Genomic DNA, 20,602 nt, shown 5'->3' with positions numbered 1-20,602 from the left:
TTTTTTTTTTTAATTATTGCTCACCTATTATTAAATTAAATATGAAATTTAAATATTTTTAAAATATATTATTTTCAAACTATATCTTAGGTGATTGAATTTGAACAAAAAAATACCCATATTAGATCGGTGTTTGAAATCAAATTCATCAAACAACAGAATTTGAAACTTGTGTAGTTGAATTTTTTTATTGGTTTGGTTTGGATAGTTCCGTTCGATTTTAACCGAATAAAAATTTTATCTCTAAATCACCCCCTGCAATATCCCGGTGCACCATAATCTAACCTTGGTACCTCCGGTCGCCGGCCGGCAAAACATAATATAATATGTCAGAATGCCCTAGGTTTAGACATGATATAACGAAATATATCGTCGAAACATGCGAGCTCATTCGACATAAAATGCTGCTGTGATATAAGCATGAAACCTCTGCCTCAAGAACACTAGATCTCAGTTGAGACAGAAGGATTTCGATTAACAAAATGTATAAAGCATGGTTTAAATGAAACTACGAAAGGCGAAACTACACAATAATTCCTGATAAAAACAGCAGCACAAAGACTAGAAACAATCTCAAATGAAAAAGGCTTTGTCCTAAATCAAGTTTTCATAAGTATCCTCCTCTCCTACCTTCTGAACATTCTTCATCCACGGAACTGTCGTCATATGTAATGAATTTTTTGGCTATTTGTCTTCCAACTGTTTGTTAGTACTAAAGCTTACTCCTTCCGCTAGTTAGTATATCTATTTAACTTTGGGGTGGAACGTTCGATGGTGCATTCACATCCATTTCTGCTAAACTCTCTAGTTCTCGCAGCGCGGTGGTGGCAGTTGCACGATTCAAGTGTGGCTTTATGATGTTCACGGAATGCTTGATCCTTGATTGCTGCAGCAAGTTCAAAAACGAAATTTTTATTAGACAATAAATGCAAATTTCATCGCTCATGTATTTCAATGGAACAGACACCTAAAATATATGTAGAAAACTTACAAAATATTGCAGTTTTCCATTGGGATCAAGGCCAGCAAATTGCTGTGGGTTGAGTGGAGCTTGACTACCCCCTGTTGATGCAGTCTAGCAACCATAGACAAGCAAGCACAAAACATAAACAAGTTCAGCAATATGGATATGTATATGAAGGTAAAACTGAAGGTGTTAGTCTAATTTAAGGGCTAATTGCAATTCAGTCTCTACTTACAAACATTAGTTATGATTCGGTCCCTGTGTAAAAAAAACTTAGTTTTAACTGCTTGCTCTGAAATGTTTTTTAATTTCAACTCTCCCTGAATTCAAAAATCCAAAATCTATAGTACATATACCCAATTTTTTTGATCGATACTCAATTTAATTCACTTGGTACCTTAAATGCATACATTTGCACCATATTCTCAACAATATGTACCTTATATTAGTCCAAAAAAGTGTCAACATTTCATACCCATAAATTATAATTGTACACCTAATTTAATTCAGTTGTACAGTGGTATTATAATCTCAACCATCTGTACCTGTACTTACTTACTGTGTTAGATTTCATGTCTTAGATATGACATAAATAATATGCCCAATTAAATTTTATTGACATGCAAAACTAATAAATTTATGCAACAATTTCAAGGACATGTACCTATTTAGACCTAAAAAATGTCATGAAACTGAAATGATAAAAACATGTTGGGGGTCGGGGAACTCAAACTAAGTTTTCTTACACAAGGACTAAATCCTAAGTTATGTTTGACATCAGGGACTGAATCCTAAGTTTCCCCGAATATAATCCAAAAATCATAAAATATTGTACATGAAATAGAACACAAAACAACAATTAGATCCTGTCACCAAGACAAAACTAGATTGTTGGTATTGGATTTGTAATTTTTGGTTGGCTTGTAAATCAATAATTATTTTGTTACAGAGAATGAAAAAGGTCCAATGACCTGCAGCAAAATTTATAAACTTAGAAGGAGCCTTGCTTTAGCCTAATCCCAAAGTCTAGGATGCAAAGGCTAGAGTCCTGTGTTGGTCCAAATCAATAGCTTAAGATCAGATTAGATGAAATTCTCGTATTTAGTATAAATCAATACAAAATAATGTTTTTTCAGTTCTAAATACTAGGCCACCATTTCAATTGAAACCAAACTTTACACTCTCATTTTCTTTCTCTTTCCCCCATAAGTAGACTCATTTCTTTTTTTTATACATGCCATGAAAGAATGGCATTATTCACCTTAACACAGTTCTTGAAGTTGGATTTATTGCCAGAACTAACTTTGTTAAGGAACTAAACGATGCATTTGAATTGTCAAAAGGTCCCCAGATTCGGAGAAAAAGCCACCAGTTACTTTTCCATCTGGTGATTTCATTTTCATCACGAAATGGAAAAGAAATACAAAAAGGCAAGCATGACAAATTTTCCTTTGCCTATCACTCAGGTGAAGCAACAATCTCCAACAGTAGTTTTCACAGAAGTTGAGTCGTTCATACTTCCAAGTTTGTAAACATCAGCTCATAAAAAATTGTGAAAGAGTCAAAATAAACGATTAAAATCAGCAAAATATCAGAGCTTTACCCTTTTGGGTCGTCCCAGAGGCTTTCCACTGAGCTTCCTCGGCTTTCTTGGCCCCCCAGCGGCCACCTTAGCAGGCGTTTGAACCTCGCTACCAGTCTCCTTCGGACGCCGCCCCCTGCGCTTCCCAGCCACCTGAGAAAGTCCACCACCTGCTGCAGTCGACGCACCAAGAGTGACCATCTCCCTAGGCTTTTTAGCCTTACTACCAGAATTTGGTGGCCGCCCCCTGCGCTTCCTAGCCACCTGAGAAACTCCACCACCTGCTACAGTCGACGGACCACCAGTATCAGCCACAATCGCCGTAGAACCCACTGTCCCACCATCAACATCTGCCACCCCTCCCTCTACATCAGCCACCTTACGCGGACGGCCAGGGCCACGGCCTCTGCTGGTCCCGGCCACGACAGGGGAAGCAGCGTTCTTCTTAGGCCTTCCCCTGCTCCTCCCAACACTAGCCTGGACGCCACCATTTCTCGTCGGGCGACCTCGCCCACGCTTGACCGCCAGTTTAGGGGGACGTCCACGGCGTATGGGGGTCCCGTCCACGACAGGCTCACCAACCAGACCAGTGACAACATTCACAGAACCCAGTGGCCCAGTAGCCGCATTCTGCAGCTGGGGGTTCTCGAGCACGGACTGTTCACCAAAAACAGGCACAGCATCTTGGACGGGCTTCCGCTTAGAAGGGCGACCCGGTCGCTTCTTTTGCCCAACAGAATCAGCCCCATTCACGGAAACAGGAGGTGGAGGAGCATCTCTAGGAAGCTTGTACGAGTTCTTATCCCTCAAAATCTGGCCGTCATCTGCCAAATGCTTCAAGTGGGTACTCAACAATGATGCGTGATTTGGAAGCAGGTTCGAGTGTTGGGTCTCTATGTAACTAGCAATAGCCCTCTTGCTCGACCCATCTCCCTCATTCAGCGACGCTATTGCTTCCTTTATCATCTGCACAAAACACGAAATGAAAAACAAGAAGATAATAAAATCACACACCCACGAAGAAAAAGAAAAGAAAAGAAAAGAAAAGAAAAGAAAAGAAAAGAAAAAAGAACGTATCCAAAGACTAGGACGTAAGTGAAAAAGAAACACTTGGTTGAAGTTGGATTTTGAAGAAAACACCTCGTCATAAGGGGGGTGACTGGGGACAGCAGGGAGGGAGGGCGTTTGGTCTGCTGCCGCGACGGTGGCTGCGGCGGTGGCGGCGGTTTCTTCCGGGACATTTAGATCGATGGTGGGTGGGTCTGAAGCCATACGCAGGAAATCAAGAAACAGGCTTTCTGTGTGTGTGTGAGAGGGAGAGAGGGGGAGAGAGAGAATAAAGGAGAGGGGTACGAAAACGGATACGGGTTGAGGAGGAATTGAACCGTTAGAGCCCGTGGTGACTCATTTGTTTACCCCCACACATTTTCAAGTTTTGGATCTGGATTTGAATAATATATTTAAAAAACCAAACATACTATATTTTGGTTTCTATTAATATTAATGTTATGTTATTTTATTTAATTTTGATCTTAGATCACTTATATTTGTTATAATAACTCATACCCATTTCCCATAAAACCTCACATTTGCAACAATTTCATTTTCAGTTAAATCTACGAGATATTTGTAATTAAAAGTAATTTAATTTTAAATTAGAAGTAATATTTTTTAATAAATATCTGATAAAATTAGTAACTAGCTAGCATAAATATATAGACCTATATAATACGAAATCAATAGGTTATGTCAACAAAATTTGATGTACAACTTATGGGATCTCTCTCTTCTTACTAGTTTTATTTTCATAATTATTACTTACTATTAGAATTTTGAGACATTGAACATGACGAGGGGAAATTGATTTTTCATATTTTATTTTTTTTTTACTTCAAGGCTGATATTCAACTCTCACACTGTTGAATCATGAATGCTACCTGATAGTTGACTTTCCCAACTTTACTGTTTTATAAGCATAATAACATTAATAATCAATGATAAGTTAATTAGTTTATAATATTTTAAGCGCGTTAAATAGCATATTAATTGGCATGGCTAATAAAATCATACACCTAGGGACATGATAAGAGTTCTTTGATCATACATTTATTCTCATTTTAACATATATGGACCAAATACATTCTCAATTCTCATGCAAACCACCAATGTACAAAAGACAAAATATATATAAAAAAATAAAATAAAATAAAGAGAACACCAACAGTCATTGAACGTTGATGCCAACTGGTTGAAAAATCAAATCCAATGCACCTATGACCTATCAGATTCAAAGACTTGATAAATCAAAACAAAACATTATTGATCATCCTCTGTCTTTTAAGCAAATATATAATAGACCACAGAGAGAGCGAGCATTGCTGAGTGTGAGTGGAACAAAATCAAGAAGCGGATCGAAAGACACGAGGCCTAAAAAATAAAGATTGAATTTTTTTCTTTGTTTCGTAACAGTTGGAGTTATATGGGGGCTGGTGGGACATTCGTGGACGGGGTTCGTAACTGGCTTCATAGCAGCTCATCGTCTGTTACATCTCATTCTCCTTCGAGAATTAATGCGTACGAAAGAAACCCACTGGGGTAGTTCCTCTAGAAAATCAAGAAGGGGAGATCACTGTTGTTCAAGATTTTGACGTTTCAGAACTTTAGTTGATCGAAGAGGGTTTATTCTTTGTTTCTTCTTCTTCATCATCCATGGAACCCCACAAAAAGGTTAACTTTTTATGATATTTTTGTCTTCTGCCATATGCAACGTGTAGATCTGCGTGCCTGTCCTTGTTCTTGGGCTCTTTATTGTTATAGGACTGTTTTATTTTTCTGCTTTTCTCTGGCGAACTTGGTTTTGGCAGCTTTTGTTTGGTTTCAAGTGTGAATCAATCTGATAGGTGTCAGATCACCGTTGACGCAATTTGAACGTTGATCAAACTCTAGACCAATGAAAATTCTTCTTTGAATGACTGATCTTGTATGCAGAAAAAGTGAGAGAGACATTATTTGGTTGAAAGGACGGGCAGGTCAAACGTTAAATAATTTGTTTTTCATGGTTGTCTACGTGTTATTCGACTAGTCGATAGAACTTTGTTTGTCCATCGAACGGAAGGGCCAGATATCATGGTGATTTTTGAAACATGTTTCTTTTTTCCCTGGTCCATACGATGAAGCTAATTACTTTGGTTCTTTGCCTTTTGATGTTAACTTTTTATACATATAATGGAATGGCTGTCGAAGAATGGGGTTACTTCTTGAGATTGTTTTCTTTGTTCTGTTTTTCTCGAATTATTTATTGATTATGTATGTATTTTGTTGTAAAGAGTGCACTGGAAAAGGATTTCTTCACGGAGTATGGTGAGGCAAGTAGATATCAGGTTCAAGAAGTTGTAGGCAAAGGTAGTTATGGCGTCGTAGCTTCGGCAATTGATGCCTATTCGGGAGAAACAGTTGCGATTAAAAAGATGGATGATGTATTCGAGCATGTTTCTGATGCCACTCGAATCCTCAGAGAAATAAAGCTCCTCCGGTTGCTCCGCCATCCGGACATTGTTGTAGTTAGGCACATTATGCTTCCTCCTTCTCGGAGAGAATTCCAAGATATTTATGTTATCTTTGAATTGATGGAATCTGACCTTCACCAAGTAATTAAGGCTAACGACGATTTAACTCCGGAACACTATCGATTTTTCTTGTATCAGCTCCTACGTGGCTTAAAATATATTCACGCAGGTTGTATTCTACATCTATCTACTCATGAAATCTTCATTTCCTTCCTACTACAGCATGTGACTTATTATCCACTGACCTTTATGTTAATTGGTAACGACTAAATGACAAATTAATACTTGAGAATGTGTGGCAGATGAATGATCTTGTAACATTACCTTAATTCTTTGTCATTCAATTCTTGTGAATGCAAATTTGGATTTGGCCATCTTCTATCTACCTTTGTCATTCAATCCTATGAGTGCAAAGTGAATACGCTAATTTCTAGACCACGGAAAGAAACTTCCATCATGTACATGAAAAATATTATCCTTTTGTCCAGCAAATGTGTTTCACCGAGATTTGAAGCCAAAGAATATACTGGTCAATGCCGACTGTAAGTTGAAGATTTGTGATTTTGGGCTAGCCCGTGTCTCGTTTAATGATGCCCCATCGGCGATATTCTGGACTGTAAGTTTGATTCCGATGAAGGTTATGATACATTATAAGATCTATTTTGACATGTAATGTTGTACTTCTCTCAATTGAGTTCATTTTTGTTCATATATGTTGAAGGACTATGTTGCCACTCGGTGGTATCGAGCACCTGAGTTATGTGGCTCCTTTTTCTCAAAAGTAAGCTGATCTCTCAACAGTCCCTTTTCAGTCATACACTGTCTGGTTAGTGATAAAAACTATATGTAGTATTATCCGAAGTTCTTCACTAGTTCGTCAATGCTAATGATTGTTTTCATAAATAAATATTGCATATATTTTTTTCCAGAATTAGTTTGTTTTAGGCCTTGATTGTATTAACTAGCCTGTTTATTAAAATTTTCTCATCCATTCACTTATGTCCGTGTTTCGTCTTACCAGGACTTTCCTTGCTTCAACTAGACTTCACATGTTGCATTTTAAAATAATGGTAGTAACTTTAAGTTAATTGTAGGCTACATTATAATGGTACTTTGCTCATTGATGAAGTCTGAAGTGTTATATAGGGAGGACATGATCAGTGGCAGACTTGGGATCTTTCATCTGTAGTTACAAGATAAGTTGTCAAGAATATTGATCAAGCATGCATATTTGCTGTCAAAAGACAGGACCGTACGACATGAACTAGATTTTAATCACATGTATGCAGGCTATGAATGTTATGCATCGAGATTTTGGAAATATTTGTGCAGAATACATGAAATGGTTGCGGAATTTCTTTGTTTTCAGTACACCCCGGCTATTGATATTTGGAGCATTGGCTGCATATTTGCCGAGATGATTAGTGGAAAGCCATTGTTCCCTGGGAAAAATGTGGTCCACCAATTAGATTTGATTACAGATCTGATTGGCACCCCTCCTCCTGAATCTATTGCAAGGGTTAGATATTTAATCCCACTGCATCGTTTTGATTTTATTTAATTCTAAACTAACTCTATTTCAAAATAAATTATTTCTGGATTCTTTTAGTTAAGTTCTGTTAAGCAAAATGTTTCTGTTTCTTGTATTAACATGTTCCAAGGAATCGACAATTAATTTGTTCTTCAGTGTTGTCTATTACCTTTGTATCAGTGTTTTTTGCTATTAAAATGGCAGATCAGAAATGAAAAGGCGAGGAGATATCTCAGCAACATGCGCAAGAAACAGCCTGTGCCATTTGTTGAGAAATTTCCCAATGCTGACCCTTTGGCCCTGCGTATACTGGAACGTCTAGTCGCCTTTGATCCTAAAGATAGACCAACTGCCGAAGAAGTAATTTATAGTGATATATAACTCTATAATAATACACAACACACAAACATGTATGTAATGTGAGAACAGTTTGGATGATTATGCTTACAGGCATTGGCAGATCCGTACTTTCATGGGATGGCAAATGTGGACCGCGAGCCTTCAACTCAACCCATATCAAAGCTTGAATTCGAGTTTGAAAGGAGAAAATTGACAAAAGATGATGTTAGAGAGTTAATTTATCGAGAGGTTGGCCTTGTAGCATAATAGCCTTGTGATTTCGTGGTTTGTTGGACTTAAATTCTTTTATTAATCCCAAGAACTTTAATCTCAAGCAAACAGATACTAGAGTATCACCCTCAGATGTTACTAGAGTATCTTCGTGATGGAGATCAGACTAGTGGCTTTATGTACCCAAGGTTAGGCCAGTTGTAATGTATGAATGACTCATTTTTTTCGCTCAAATGTATATTCTTGTCTGAGTTCGAGATGGCAGCTGGAGCCATTTTCTTAGGATTGGATACTGAATTTGGTTTCTCCGACTTTTGTTAGTGGTGTTGATCGATTCAAGAGACAGTTTGCGCATCTCGAGGAGCATCATGGTAAAGGCGAAAAAAGCTCTCATATCTTACGGCACAATTCTTCACTACCTAGGTATGTCTATGATAAGGATATGATACTTCCCTTGCAACTTTTACATGTTTCTTGTTGAATCTACTGTACAAGGATATTTTATCATACTTAAGTTAGCAATATTACTTTTAGACGGTAGTGTCCGCCTAGTTTTTGCATTTAGATATCCTGTTGTGATATTGCGAATATCACCTGATTGACTATGATACTATTTTGATGTCAACTGGTAGTTTTAGAGCAGTGAATGCTTGAAATCACTCGCTTTCTTATGTGTATGTGATTTTCTTGTTCTGTGAATTTTTTTCATATTTGTCAGTCTAATTTCGTGAGTGTATCCGGCTGGGGTGGTAAAGAAGGCTTGTTTATTGATGTGTGTTTCTAAATCCCGGTTTTGTGGGAGAAACCAAAGCTATGCTGGGTGTTTCTCTTACAATGTAGAGATCAGAGAAATTAAATGATTAAATAGACAAAATCCCTGCATTATCACTAAAATTAGAGAAATTTCTTATTCTGACCATATGCAAACAGTGAATGTTAAATCCTTATCCAACCAAGTTACAATTTTAGCATCTGCATTTTATGTGTTGCTCTGAATGCAATTGCTCTCTAAATCCGCATTTTATGTCCAGAGAGCGTGTCCTTGCATCCAAGGATGAGGCCATTAAAGAGAATGATTGTGAAAATCGAACTTCAGCTTCTGTCACCGCAACTCTTCATACAATTGTAAACGAAAGTGAACAAAATGGACCAAACAAGGCAAACTACAGCGCTCGGAGCTTGTTAAAGAGTGCAAGTATCAGTGCTTCTAAATGTATAGGCGCCCAAGGAAAAAGAGAGACTGAGGTAGTTTAACTGCTCTTCGTTTCTGATTGCATACAAAGGTATATTATCTTTTTACATTGGTTGGCAGGTAGATTCCATTGCGGAGCAAGATGAACTGTCTGAGAAATTTGCCACTCTCCATACTTGAAAACATGGAGATCACATCATCCATGAGATTATTTTCTGCTTGCATTTTTAGATACTTTCTTTGTTTTAAGTTGATAGTAACAGCAGCGACCGTTGCATCCTGCACAAGGGCATTGTCTTTATTTTAGGATCTAATTTTCCTTATAACAGATGGTATAGTTTATAGATCACGAAAGGACAACTTTCGATATATGGATTTGTTGGCCAGAAATGAGGATATTAGCGTAAACAATGTGTAAAAGTCACTATTTGGTTCCTGAATTTTTACTTGCAGTTTGTACAAAAATCACGGTCCGTTTGCCTTCTTTTTGCTGGCTTGTTTTTATATTACTATGAAGTCTTCTCTATTCAATGTGTAATTTGAATTTGCTTTGCAAATTTTTTGTTTAAAACTATTGCTTATATTTATATTTGTATATTGTAAATGTAAATATATGGATCGATCTGCCTTTTCTATGAGCTAAACCTTTGAATAAAGTGTACAAAATACAATTGTAATAATTAAAATTTATTTAATTTACTGTTGTTTCTAATGACTCTTTGAAAAAAAAAATTATCTTAATTGTAATATGAATATTGGTTGGTTTTATTACTTATACTTGAGGCACATGAATGATGAAACTTGTCCACAGTTATATGCTTAACAAAATCCAAATGCATATTAATAAAAAATATCCAAAATTTAAAATTTTATCAGTATCAACAATTTTACATATTTACAAGAATTTTCAAAATCGAAATGAAAATTGATAATTTTAAAATTTGTACTTCCAATTTCCAAAACACCCAGCTATTATCAACATATATCTCCTTCAGCTGATGACCGGGTTTCTGTTATGCATCTCTTCACCAATTACACTGGGGCAATTTGCCATAGTCAAGTTTGCTGAAATTTGAATCACTTTGAGTTACTTTGGACAATAACACATCACACAGCTCCTCTGGATTCTTGAAATGTCATTTTCACCATTTTTGTCTGCATAATGTCAGGGTCACTTACCAGTAATCCCCACAATTACATTCTCCCCCATTGAAATGATGGAATCGGTTAGGATCACGCAAGATTATCGATCTGCCCATGATCTTCGCCATGTGTTTGATAGCCGTATGGCAGTCCTCACAAACCCGCAAGTTTTTAAAAACGCGAACAGGTCTCCCTTCGGGTATCTTGATAATTCCATATGCAACAGCTAATTTTTCACTATGGTACTTCAGCATCTGCTGCTTCTCCTCTTCTTCTACATCATGTAGAACCAGTTTTGTGGTTGAGATATAACCATCCAGTTTCATCTTCAAATCTAGCTCTTCCAAGAAAGCAAGGATCCTATCACTCTCTGGATGAGCAAAGTCTCCTACTGAAAACGTGTGAATCTTGTTCTGAACTTCCACCCAGCTATAACCCGGAATTTTTTTAACGCCAGTATCCCACATTTTAAATCTCATTTTATTGACATCACGCCACCTGCCAGAAACTGCATATAAATTCGAAAGAAGAACATACATTCCAGCATTCCAAGGTTCCAATGCAAATATCATTTCAGCTGCCTTTTCTCCTAACTCGGTATTTCCGTGAATCCGGCTGGCACCAAGGAGGGCCCCCCAGGTTGCTGCATCTGGCTCGAAAGGCATATTTTTCATCAGGTTTTGAGCATCATCTAGCCGTCCTGCGCGGCCCAAAAGATCAATCATGCAAGTGTAGTGCTTGGAATTTGCCACTATGCCATAATCTTGATTCATGGAATCAAAGTACTTTCTGCCCAACTCTACCAAGCCGGTGTGACTACATGCGGACAGAACACCAACCTAAATGAAAACAGCACAAGTGAGTACTGATGCCAGCAATCAACAGACACAGAGAGATTGCCCCTACTCAGAATGGTGAAACATAGAATGAAACACTTTCCTTCACCTGCACATATTTTGCACAGATAATAAATGCTCGCATCTTTGGGAAAAAAAGGCCTTTTTCACAGTTATTTTTTCTTTATTTGCTCATTAAATTTTCATAGCTGGGGAATGTGAACTAAAAAAGAAGGATCACAAAATTCATGGTATGGCTTGAGAAATTATAGGGTGAACTTCAGCTACCTTCAACTCCCAAAACATACATTTCCTGATATTTAAAAGGAGGAAAAGTTTATGAACGGTGTTTCTAAAGTAAGATTGATCCCACAACATGGGATTGAGTGATAGACTCGATGCAAAATGCTGAACAATTAAAGGATATAAGTTATTCATGAAGTTAACAGCATGAGTAGGAATTCAAAATGAACCGATAAACAAACTCGTTCACTTCTGCAATACTATTATAACATACAGGTGGATTCAAGAATCCTTGAGCCAAGCTTGTGAAAAACGAGGACAAGTATAAACTCAACCACAAACTTTACCATGGTAACTTCATCAGGCTGGATGTATGCCTGTTTCATGGAGTCAAAATGCTCAAGTGCTTCTTTGCTAAATCCATGTCTTGCATAACCAATAATGATGGTGTTCCACGAGACAACATCCCTATGCTGGATTCCCATAAACACTTCCTGTGCCTCATCAATGCTCCCACATCTACAGTACATGGCAAGGAGAGCATTCCCCACAAAGCAGCCAAACTCATATCCTGCTTTAGTTACGCGGCCATGTATTTGCTTCCCCAGCTCAAAAGCTGCAACATCAGAGCATGTACTCAATACACTAGTAAATGCTGATCTATTTATCCTCTCTCCGTCCCTCTTCATTTCGACAAACATTCGTATTGCCTCCTCACTATCTCCACTCTGAGCATAACCGGCAATTATTGCTGCCCAAGAGATGCAATCCCGTTGATGCATTCTATCAAACAAGCTTCTAGCATGAGCAATGTCTCCATTTTGAGAATAACCAGTAATTATCGTATTCCACGAACTAATATTCCTACAAGGCATAGCGTCAAAGAATTCTCTAGCCAGATCCATGTTCTTGCTCTGTACATATCCAGCGATCATTGCGTTCCAAGAAACGACACTTTTCTCTGGCATCTCGTCAAAGATTCCCCTTGCCTCGTCTAATTTACCATTTTGTATATAACCTGACACCATTGCTGTCCATGTAAAGACATCACGAACTGGGGACTCCTCGAATAACCTCCTTGCCTCGTCCAGCTTCCCATTTTGAGCATAACAAGTAATCATAGTATTCCATGATACTTCATCCCTGACAGGCATACGATCAAAAATCTCTCTTGCTTCGACCATCCGCCTCTGCTTCAAGTAACCACCCATCAAACAATTCCAAGAAACCACAGCCCACTTCTCCTTGCTATCAAACAACCTCCTAGCCAGCTCGATCATCCCATTTTGAACATAAGCGGCAAGAATCCCATTCCAAGAGATCTCATTTTTCTCCGGCATCAAATCAAAAATTCTCCTGGCATCATGTACCAGGCCGTTCTGTGCATACCCCGACAACATAGCATTCCATGAGACAACATCCTTTGCAGGCATTTCGTCGAACAAGAGACGAGCTGCCCCAAGATTCTTGTTCTTTACATGCCCACTCAGCATCACATTCCAAGAAACCAAGTCCCTCTGCGGCATGACATCGAACAGCTTCTGAGCGAGATCAAACTTGCTATTTGAGAGGTACCCAGATATCATAGTGTTGTAAGAAACGGGAGTTTTCCGAGGCATAGAGTTGAACAAACGCAATGCCGCATTGCATTGGCCATTTCGCATATAATCGGTAATGGCGATGTTGCACTTCACTACATCGGAGTCCGTAACTTTGTTGTTCCCGCGCTCTGGCAAGGTGGTAGCTTGAGCATGGATTCTCGTCCTTGTCTGGTAGGAACGACAGAAAGTTGTCTGCAGTTGTCTGATGAAACGCATGGATTGCGGCAAGGATTCTCATTTCATAGCTCAACCATACACAAGTTAACCTGCACAATTTCCTTTCGTTTATGGGATTCAAAAACGTGAACAAAACCAAAATCCACACTTGAAAAAATTAATTAATTATGTTTAATCTATTATCTATTATCTATTATTATTATTATAATTATTATAAGAGGCGATCCTAAGAAAAACGAGACGGCAAAATTTAAATTATGAACTCTTTCGTATTAACTTGAAAATTTATATATATATATATTCGAATAACATAATTAAAATAAAACAAAATATATAAATCAATAAAGTACACAAATGAAAGAAGATTAACATAATTCTTTAAAATAATTTAATCAACAAAAAATATTATTTAAAATTAGCTCTTCTTATATTTTTTGAAACAAAATCATCAATTATGTCGTCATAAAATATATCTTCCAATATATTTTTTTAATGCAGAGGATCGCCAAATCATTCAGTTCTTCTTGACTCATTGTGGTTCTCAAATAAGATTTCAGTAATTTTAACTTGGAAAAACTTTTTCTCAACCGATGCATTTTAACTTGGAAAAACTTTTTCTCAACCGATGCTACAGTCACAGAAATAGTCAATAAAATTTGATATGCAACCACGATCATAGGAAAAATATTCATTTTCAGACCCGTAATCCTCGAATTTTTAGAATCTATGTGAAATTACAACAATATTAACATCTTACCTTAAACCAAAATAATGTGAACAAAAACATTAAATCAAAATAAGATTAAACAATATATCAAAATTTGAAAATAAAATAAAATTAAACAAGAGTCTTGTAATTCATACCTTGGATCATTTTATTGAATGTGTTTGTATGTTTTCGTAAATTTTATACTTTTCTATTTTTTGAATTCTTAAACTATTGATAGTCAATTCACGTAATCGCACGCAGCCACAAACTAACAAAAAGGCAAAGTATTATCGAAACTCTCAAAATTAAAAACGCAAATCCTTTTTTTATGTTGATGAATCTTGTGTGATAGCATAATATATAATATATATATATATATATATATATAATATTTTAAAAGAAAATTTTGGCCCCACACAAGGGTGTGGCCCTGGGCGCGTGCCCTGGCCGCCCAGGGCCTGGGCCGCCCCTGATTATTATTATTATTATTTTATTACATATCTAAAAGTGTGAATAAAAAGACAGTTTTACAATTATGAATTCACAAATTTGTCCTTTTACTTTACACATTTTTACAATTTTATATAAAAATAAATACATATAAAGATATAAATGTAAAAGTTAAATAATGACTAGGACATAAAAGTAAATATATAAGTTTTTATATAAATAAATGCAAAATACATTACTTACTAATTATTACATATTAATGCAGTATTAGTGGGTTGATTAGAATAAATAAATCAAAAAACTGTTACAACATATTGAGCCTAAAATAAAATTCCATTATGTCAAGATTTTGGGTGGGATTTATTTTCATTTAATTAACTAAATAATAAAATTAAAAGAAATATTTTTGTAAAGAAAACAATTTAAAAAAAGAAAAGAAAAACAAAAAGTTATAACTTTCGACAGTAATTTAAAATAAGTTTAGAATTAAAAATTAAAAGGGTATATATATTTATGAGATTTTTATAGTTTTGTATAGATTTAAATAGATTATACAAACTTAATAATTATACCACCTAATATTACTCATTTTTTTAATTGACTAAAAATAAACATTTTTTGCATCTATGAACAATGTAGCATGCATTTTTTACAAACAAAATCAATTAAAGAAAATATTTTTGTAAATAATTTCAAAAGAAAAAAATAAAAAGTTAATACTTCCAATAGTAATTTAACAAATGTTAGAATTAAAAAAAACTTATTTTTGAAACCTTGATATTTTTGTATAGATAGATACAAGAAGAACAAAATATTAAATAATAATAATTACACAAACATAATAATTGTATCGACCTAATATTGCTCACTTTTCATTGTCTAAAATAAATATTTTCAAATTCATGAACAATGTAAAATGTAATTTTCCTTTAAAAAATTTAAAATTGTGAATGAAAGGACAAAATTTTCAAATTGTGAAATAAAAACTTTTTCATTTTTATTCTATAGTATTTTGTAGCGGATTGAAAAATAGTTTTGGATATAAATATAAAATTGAGATATTAGTTTCAATGAAATACTAGATCAATTACATTAGTATTTAATTAAAATATGAATTATATATACAATGATATTTTTAAATTATTAAATGCTAAAAATAATAAACAATGCTATGTTTAAATTATAATAATAACAAAAACCATAAAACGGATAAGAAATTATATTTTAATAGTAACAACAATTATCAAATAAAACCAAATTTAGGATAACTATTTTTTTCTTTTTATTTGAATTAACTAATTGTCTCTATTGAACTCTCATAACTACAACATTAATTGAATATATTTCACCCCTATATATAATTTACAATATTTCCTTCTCCCATAATTATTCTTTCTTCGACATCTAATTCATTTTTATGTTGTAGTTGTAATGGACGTTTTTTATGGAAAGAATTGAATTCTAATAATTTCTTGAATTAGAAGGTGGGTAAAAGCAATAAATTAGTGCTATAATTAAGCTTCAAAGCTTTAAAAACGGTATTTTATTTAATTTTCCATCGACCACCATCGTTACTTGACATGATGATTTAATTTAATTTTTTTTCAAGAAAATTTATTCATGGTAAGCAATTTATGAAGATGTATAAGTGATAATGAAATGGTAATCAGTCCTAAAATTGACGTGTTTAATTTTAATTACTAAAATTATTTAGAAAAAATTATGAGGAAATATATATGAGATACAAAATTAATAATAAATTTTAAAATTAAATTCTAAAAATTTTTAGTAGCTTAAAATAATGCACATGATTTTTGCATTTCATAAAGAACCACTTCAAAAGTTTAATCAAGATTTACAGTTATAAAAGATGTGTTTAAAAAAATATATGGATAGAGAACATCATCATATATCATATCAGAACTAAATTTCATAATTTAGATCTATATTTTTTTGGAAATATTGACCTATATATTAAGAAGGTGGATTTTAATTTTAGGAAATAAATTTTAAAAAATATGATTATAACTTTAAGTAATACGAGCCACTGATTATAAATAGATTATATATATACACACGTGCGTGACGCACGTGTTTTTACTAGTTGGTATAAAACTGTCATTCCCAAAACGATTTTTTTTGGGTGAACATATTTCATTTAGGAAAGTATAGTTTATAAATTATGAAATTTAAATGATATTGTTGTGATGGTGAATGATGATCATACTCCATCTATTAAATTGATATATAGGAATTAATGAATATCCATGTAACATGCTAGTTATCAACTTATCATACTATCACGTAAGTAAAAACATACGATGAGTTGTGTAAAGATAAATGTGCTTATTATTATATCATGCAAACATACTATGAATTGCTTGAACGTAAATGTGAACAACAATAAATCTAGCGGAAAATTCACACAATCAAAATCACTTATTCACGAAAAAATACATTTCGTCCTATATAACATAAGTCACTTAAATAATGCTTACAACTGTATCACGCAAAACGTACGATAAATTACGTAATTATAAACGTCAATAACACAACGTCTCACGTAAAATCTAAATAAACAAAAATTACAGCTTTTTCAACAAAAAAAAAAAAAACGTATTTCACGCTATATAATATAAATCGAAAACCGTCAGAGAACACGAATTGAGCATGAAAACATCTATATAACATAAATCGAAAACCGATAGCATGAATTCAGCAAGAAAACGTGTTAAAGCAAAAATTTCCAAAATGAGAGAGAGAGAGAGCTAAGAATGTGTTCACCAAATTTTTTTTTGATTATTCCTATTTTTCAAATGCTTTTAATTCTAGAAGCACACAAAAACAAAAACAAAAAAAGAACACCATTTATTTAAAATATTTTTAAAGTTAAGTCAGTTTTGATATAAACTTAGGTATATAGGAAATATTGTTCCAATATCCAACTTACATGCTAATTAACATTGCATCACATAAAACATATATACGACGAGTCACGTTATTGTATCACAAAAAACCATGATTTGATGAGTCATATGAATATAAATGTTCTTATCATTGTATTACGCAAAATAAATGATGAATTTTATGAATATGAACATGAATAATAACGAATCTCACGTGAAAATTTTAACTTCTTTCACGAAAAAACATGTGTTTCACCCTATAGATATAACATAAAGCGAAAACAGATTAGTGCAAATTCATCTTGAAAACATATCAAAACAAAACAAAAAAGAAAAAGAAAAAGAAACTCCAAATAAAGGAAGAGAGAAAATTGAGTAACACATGCAAGTGTGTGTACGTTAAAATACATTGATTCAAATATTCAATGTTTTAAAAAGCGCTAGGCGGGCGGCGACCCACTACCTAGCGCCTAGCCGCCTAGACAAGGGTCTAGGAGGTTTTTTTAAAAAATCTAAATAATAAATAACTTGGAATATTCATGAGTTTTACTATAAAATATAATTTTTATGTCTTATGGTTTTCAGTTTTTGCACGAAAATATTATAAATTTTAATAATAATAATAATAACAACAACACAACATAAATATTAATAGATATCAAGTTTTCACATGTAATATGAGATTTAATTATTTGCTTGACTTTTTTTTCTGCCCTTTTTCTTTCTTTATGTGTTTGTTTCTCTCTTCGCATCTCTCTTTTAGTTTTTATTTTTAATTTTTTTAAATAAAATATAGTAATCGTCTAGGCGGATTTCTGCTCGCCTAAGCGGCTTGGGCGCCGCCTAAGCGGGAAATTAGGTGGACAACGCCTAGAAGCATAGCCTAGCAAGAAAGTGAGACGGTGGGCAACCGCCTAGCGCCTAAACGATGCCTAGGCGGGTCTAGGCGATGCCTTTTAGAACACTGCATTGATTAGAGAAGAGGAGAAAAAACTCACTAACAATGACAATTATTTGTTAAAATAAACTAATTAGAAGTTTCATATCACAAAAACATAAAAACAACATTTTGAACCATTATTTCAAAAAAAAAAATCCAAAAAATTATTAAAAAGAATTATTGTTCGAACATATACTCCCACGTAATTAATAAAACATATATACACGTTAATAAATGCCACCAATAATTGTATCAAACAAAATACACAATATTGAATCAAGCATATATAAAATTAAATTAAAATCATATATATGTAATATAATCAGGAATAGTACTGTTGGAATATCGAAGCGATGAAAGGTTTTGAGTTCCTAATCGCTTCGGGTTACTTCGATCCTATCTCATGGGTATTACCCCATGGGGTAGGTGGAACTCTTTTATTGGTTCAAATTATAGGGGTCTCACATCAATTATGTGGGGCCTGCATAATTTGATCAATCATGTGCTTCCACCTATCACGTGGGGGTAAAATCCATGGGGTAGGATTAGGGATGGCAATTTCCTCCGAACCCGATGGGAGCCCGATATCCGACCCGAACGAAGGAGGGTATGGAGGCATTTTTTGGACCCGATTAAATTAATGGGTATAGGGATCTCGTAACTGGGAATGGAGGAGGATGTAGTGGTATCCTACCCATACCCGACCCGATACCCGATTATATATATATATATATATATATATACATATTAATTTATATTAAATAAATGCTAATTTAATTTTTTTTTGTTGAATTATGTTAGTTGGATGAAATAATAAAAATTATTAATATAAAACTAATGCTATTTTTTAGAAGTTTTATTTTTTATATAAGTCTTTGGTTGTAAATTTTCTTCGGTGTTTTATTTTTTTATTATCTTAAAAATTTTGATATAAAAATATAGTAAATAAGTATAGTTTTATCAAATAATTAAAATTTTTAAAAAATTATTTTTATGGAGTATATACAATAAATAGGTATATGGGTAGGGTAAGGATATCCGATCATCCGACGGATATGGGTATGGGTATGGGTATGAGGATGAATTTAATAAATGAGTATGGAAATGGAGGCACGATATCCTACCCATACCCGACCCATTGTCATTACTAGGTAGGATGAAATTTTCCATCGCTTCGAGTGTCGAAAAGGCATCCTTTTCGATCAATTATTGGGTCCGTGAGCAATTTTATGTACCGAAGAGAGCACCGAACTCTTTTTATTATTATTATTATTATTATTATTATTATTATTATTATTATTATTATTATTATTATTATTATTATTATTATTATTTAAATGCCTTTTAATTATTATTTTTTAAAAAAAATATAGAAATTTATTTTAATGCTAAATGCCTAAAATCACCCAAAAAAAACATAAAAACACGTTGATTTAAAATATTTTTAAAGTTCAAGTGCTTCGGAAACAATATATATATATAAGACATTTTTAATATACAACTTACATGTTAATTATCAATGCATTATGTATCACGTAAAACATACGATGAGTCGTGTGAATATAAACATGCTTATTAGTGTATTTTAAAACATACGGTGGATCGTGTGAATATAAACATGAATAACAAGGAATCTCACGTGAAATCTACATAAAAAAAACTATTACTCTTTCACGAAAAAAACACATCTCACTTATATAAAATATAAAATAAAACAAAATCTGACAGCACGAATTCAGCACGAAAATGTGTTAAAACATATTTAAAGTTCGAGTAGTTAAGAGTAAAAATTTATGTAGGAAATGCTCCAGCTTACATGTTAATAATAATAGTGTAGAACATACGATGTGTCGCGTCATTGTATCTGCAAAACAAATGATGAGTTGCAAACATAAACATATTTGTCATTGTGTCATGCAAAACATTCGATCAATTGCACGAATAACAACGAATCTCGCATGAAATATACATAAACAAAAGGTACTTCTTCACGAGAAAAACATGTTTCACCCTATATGATATAAAACGAAAATGGATAGCACGAATTCAGCACGAAAACGTGGTAAAGCAAAAAACCCCAAAATAAAAAAAAAGAGAAAAAAAAATAACTTAGTAACACATGCAATTATTTATATTGACATACGATGAGTAGTGTGAATATAAACGTGCTTATCACGATATTACGCAAGACA

The 20,602-nt window shown here is 34.0% G+C and overlaps 2 protein-coding genes and 1 pseudogene across 2 annotated transcripts; 1 reads left to right on the top strand and 2 right to left on the bottom strand.

Annotated features, from left to right (window-relative positions):
- Positions 1–391: 391 nt before the first annotated feature.
- Positions 392–3,919, bottom strand: LOC140874600 (uncharacterized). Its single transcript, XM_073277915.1, has 4 exons — positions 3,687–3,919; positions 2,568–3,512; positions 992–1,075; positions 392–886 (listed from the first exon to the last, which is right to left on the bottom strand). The coding sequence occupies exons 1-4, from the start codon at positions 3,816–3,818 to the stop codon at positions 749–751; spliced, it is 1,299 nt and encodes a 432-aa protein (XP_073134016.1). The 5' UTR covers positions 3,819–3,919; the 3' UTR covers positions 392–748.
- Positions 3,920–4,823: 904 nt separating this feature from the next.
- LOC140875331 (mitogen-activated protein kinase 9-like) lies at positions 4,824–9,666 on the top strand (annotated as a pseudogene).
- A 662-nt stretch (positions 9,667–10,328) lies between these two features.
- LOC140875329 (pentatricopeptide repeat-containing protein At4g02750) lies at positions 10,329–13,535 on the bottom strand. The gene is made up of 2 exons (XM_073278992.1): positions 11,975–13,535; positions 10,329–11,387 (listed from the first exon to the last, which is right to left on the bottom strand). The coding sequence occupies exons 1-2, from the start codon at positions 13,442–13,444 to the stop codon at positions 10,581–10,583; spliced, it is 2,277 nt and encodes a 758-aa protein (XP_073135093.1). The 5' UTR covers positions 13,445–13,535; the 3' UTR covers positions 10,329–10,580.
- Between the last annotated feature and the right edge of the window lie 7,067 nt (positions 13,536–20,602).

The sequence above is a fragment of the Henckelia pumila genome, chromosome 1 (assembly GCF_033568475.1).
Source record: "Henckelia pumila isolate YLH828 chromosome 1, ASM3356847v2, whole genome shotgun sequence".
Taxonomy (NCBI): Eukaryota; Viridiplantae; Streptophyta; class Magnoliopsida; order Lamiales; family Gesneriaceae; genus Henckelia; species Henckelia pumila.
Note: the sequence above shows the minus strand (reverse complement) of the source record. Positions and strands in the feature narration are given on the sequence as shown.

What these genes read in the sequence shown, in the direction of transcription:
- LOC140874600 (XM_073277915.1), bottom strand. Translation starts at nt 3,818, where the DNA reads ATGGCTTCAGACCCACCCACCATCGATCTAAATGTCCCGGAAGAAACC. An exon ending in GTCACCCCCCTTATGACGAG is followed by an intron (nt 3,513 to 3,686) that starts GTGTTTTCTTCA and finishes TGTTTTGTGCAG; the next exon opens with ATGATAAAGGAAGCAATAGC. An exon ending in ATGGAAAACTGCAATATTTT is followed by an intron (nt 887 to 991) that starts GTAAGTTTTCTA and finishes AACTTGCTGCAG; the next exon opens with CAATCAAGGATCAAGCATTC.
- LOC140875329 (XM_073278992.1), bottom strand. Translation starts at nt 13,444, where the DNA reads ATGCGTTTCATCAGACAACTGCAGACAACTTTCTGTCGTTCCTACCAG. An exon ending in AGCCTGATGAAGTTACCATG is followed by an intron (nt 11,388 to 11,974) that starts GTAAAGTTTGTG and finishes GTTTTCATTTAG; the next exon opens with GTTGGTGTTCTGTCCGCATG.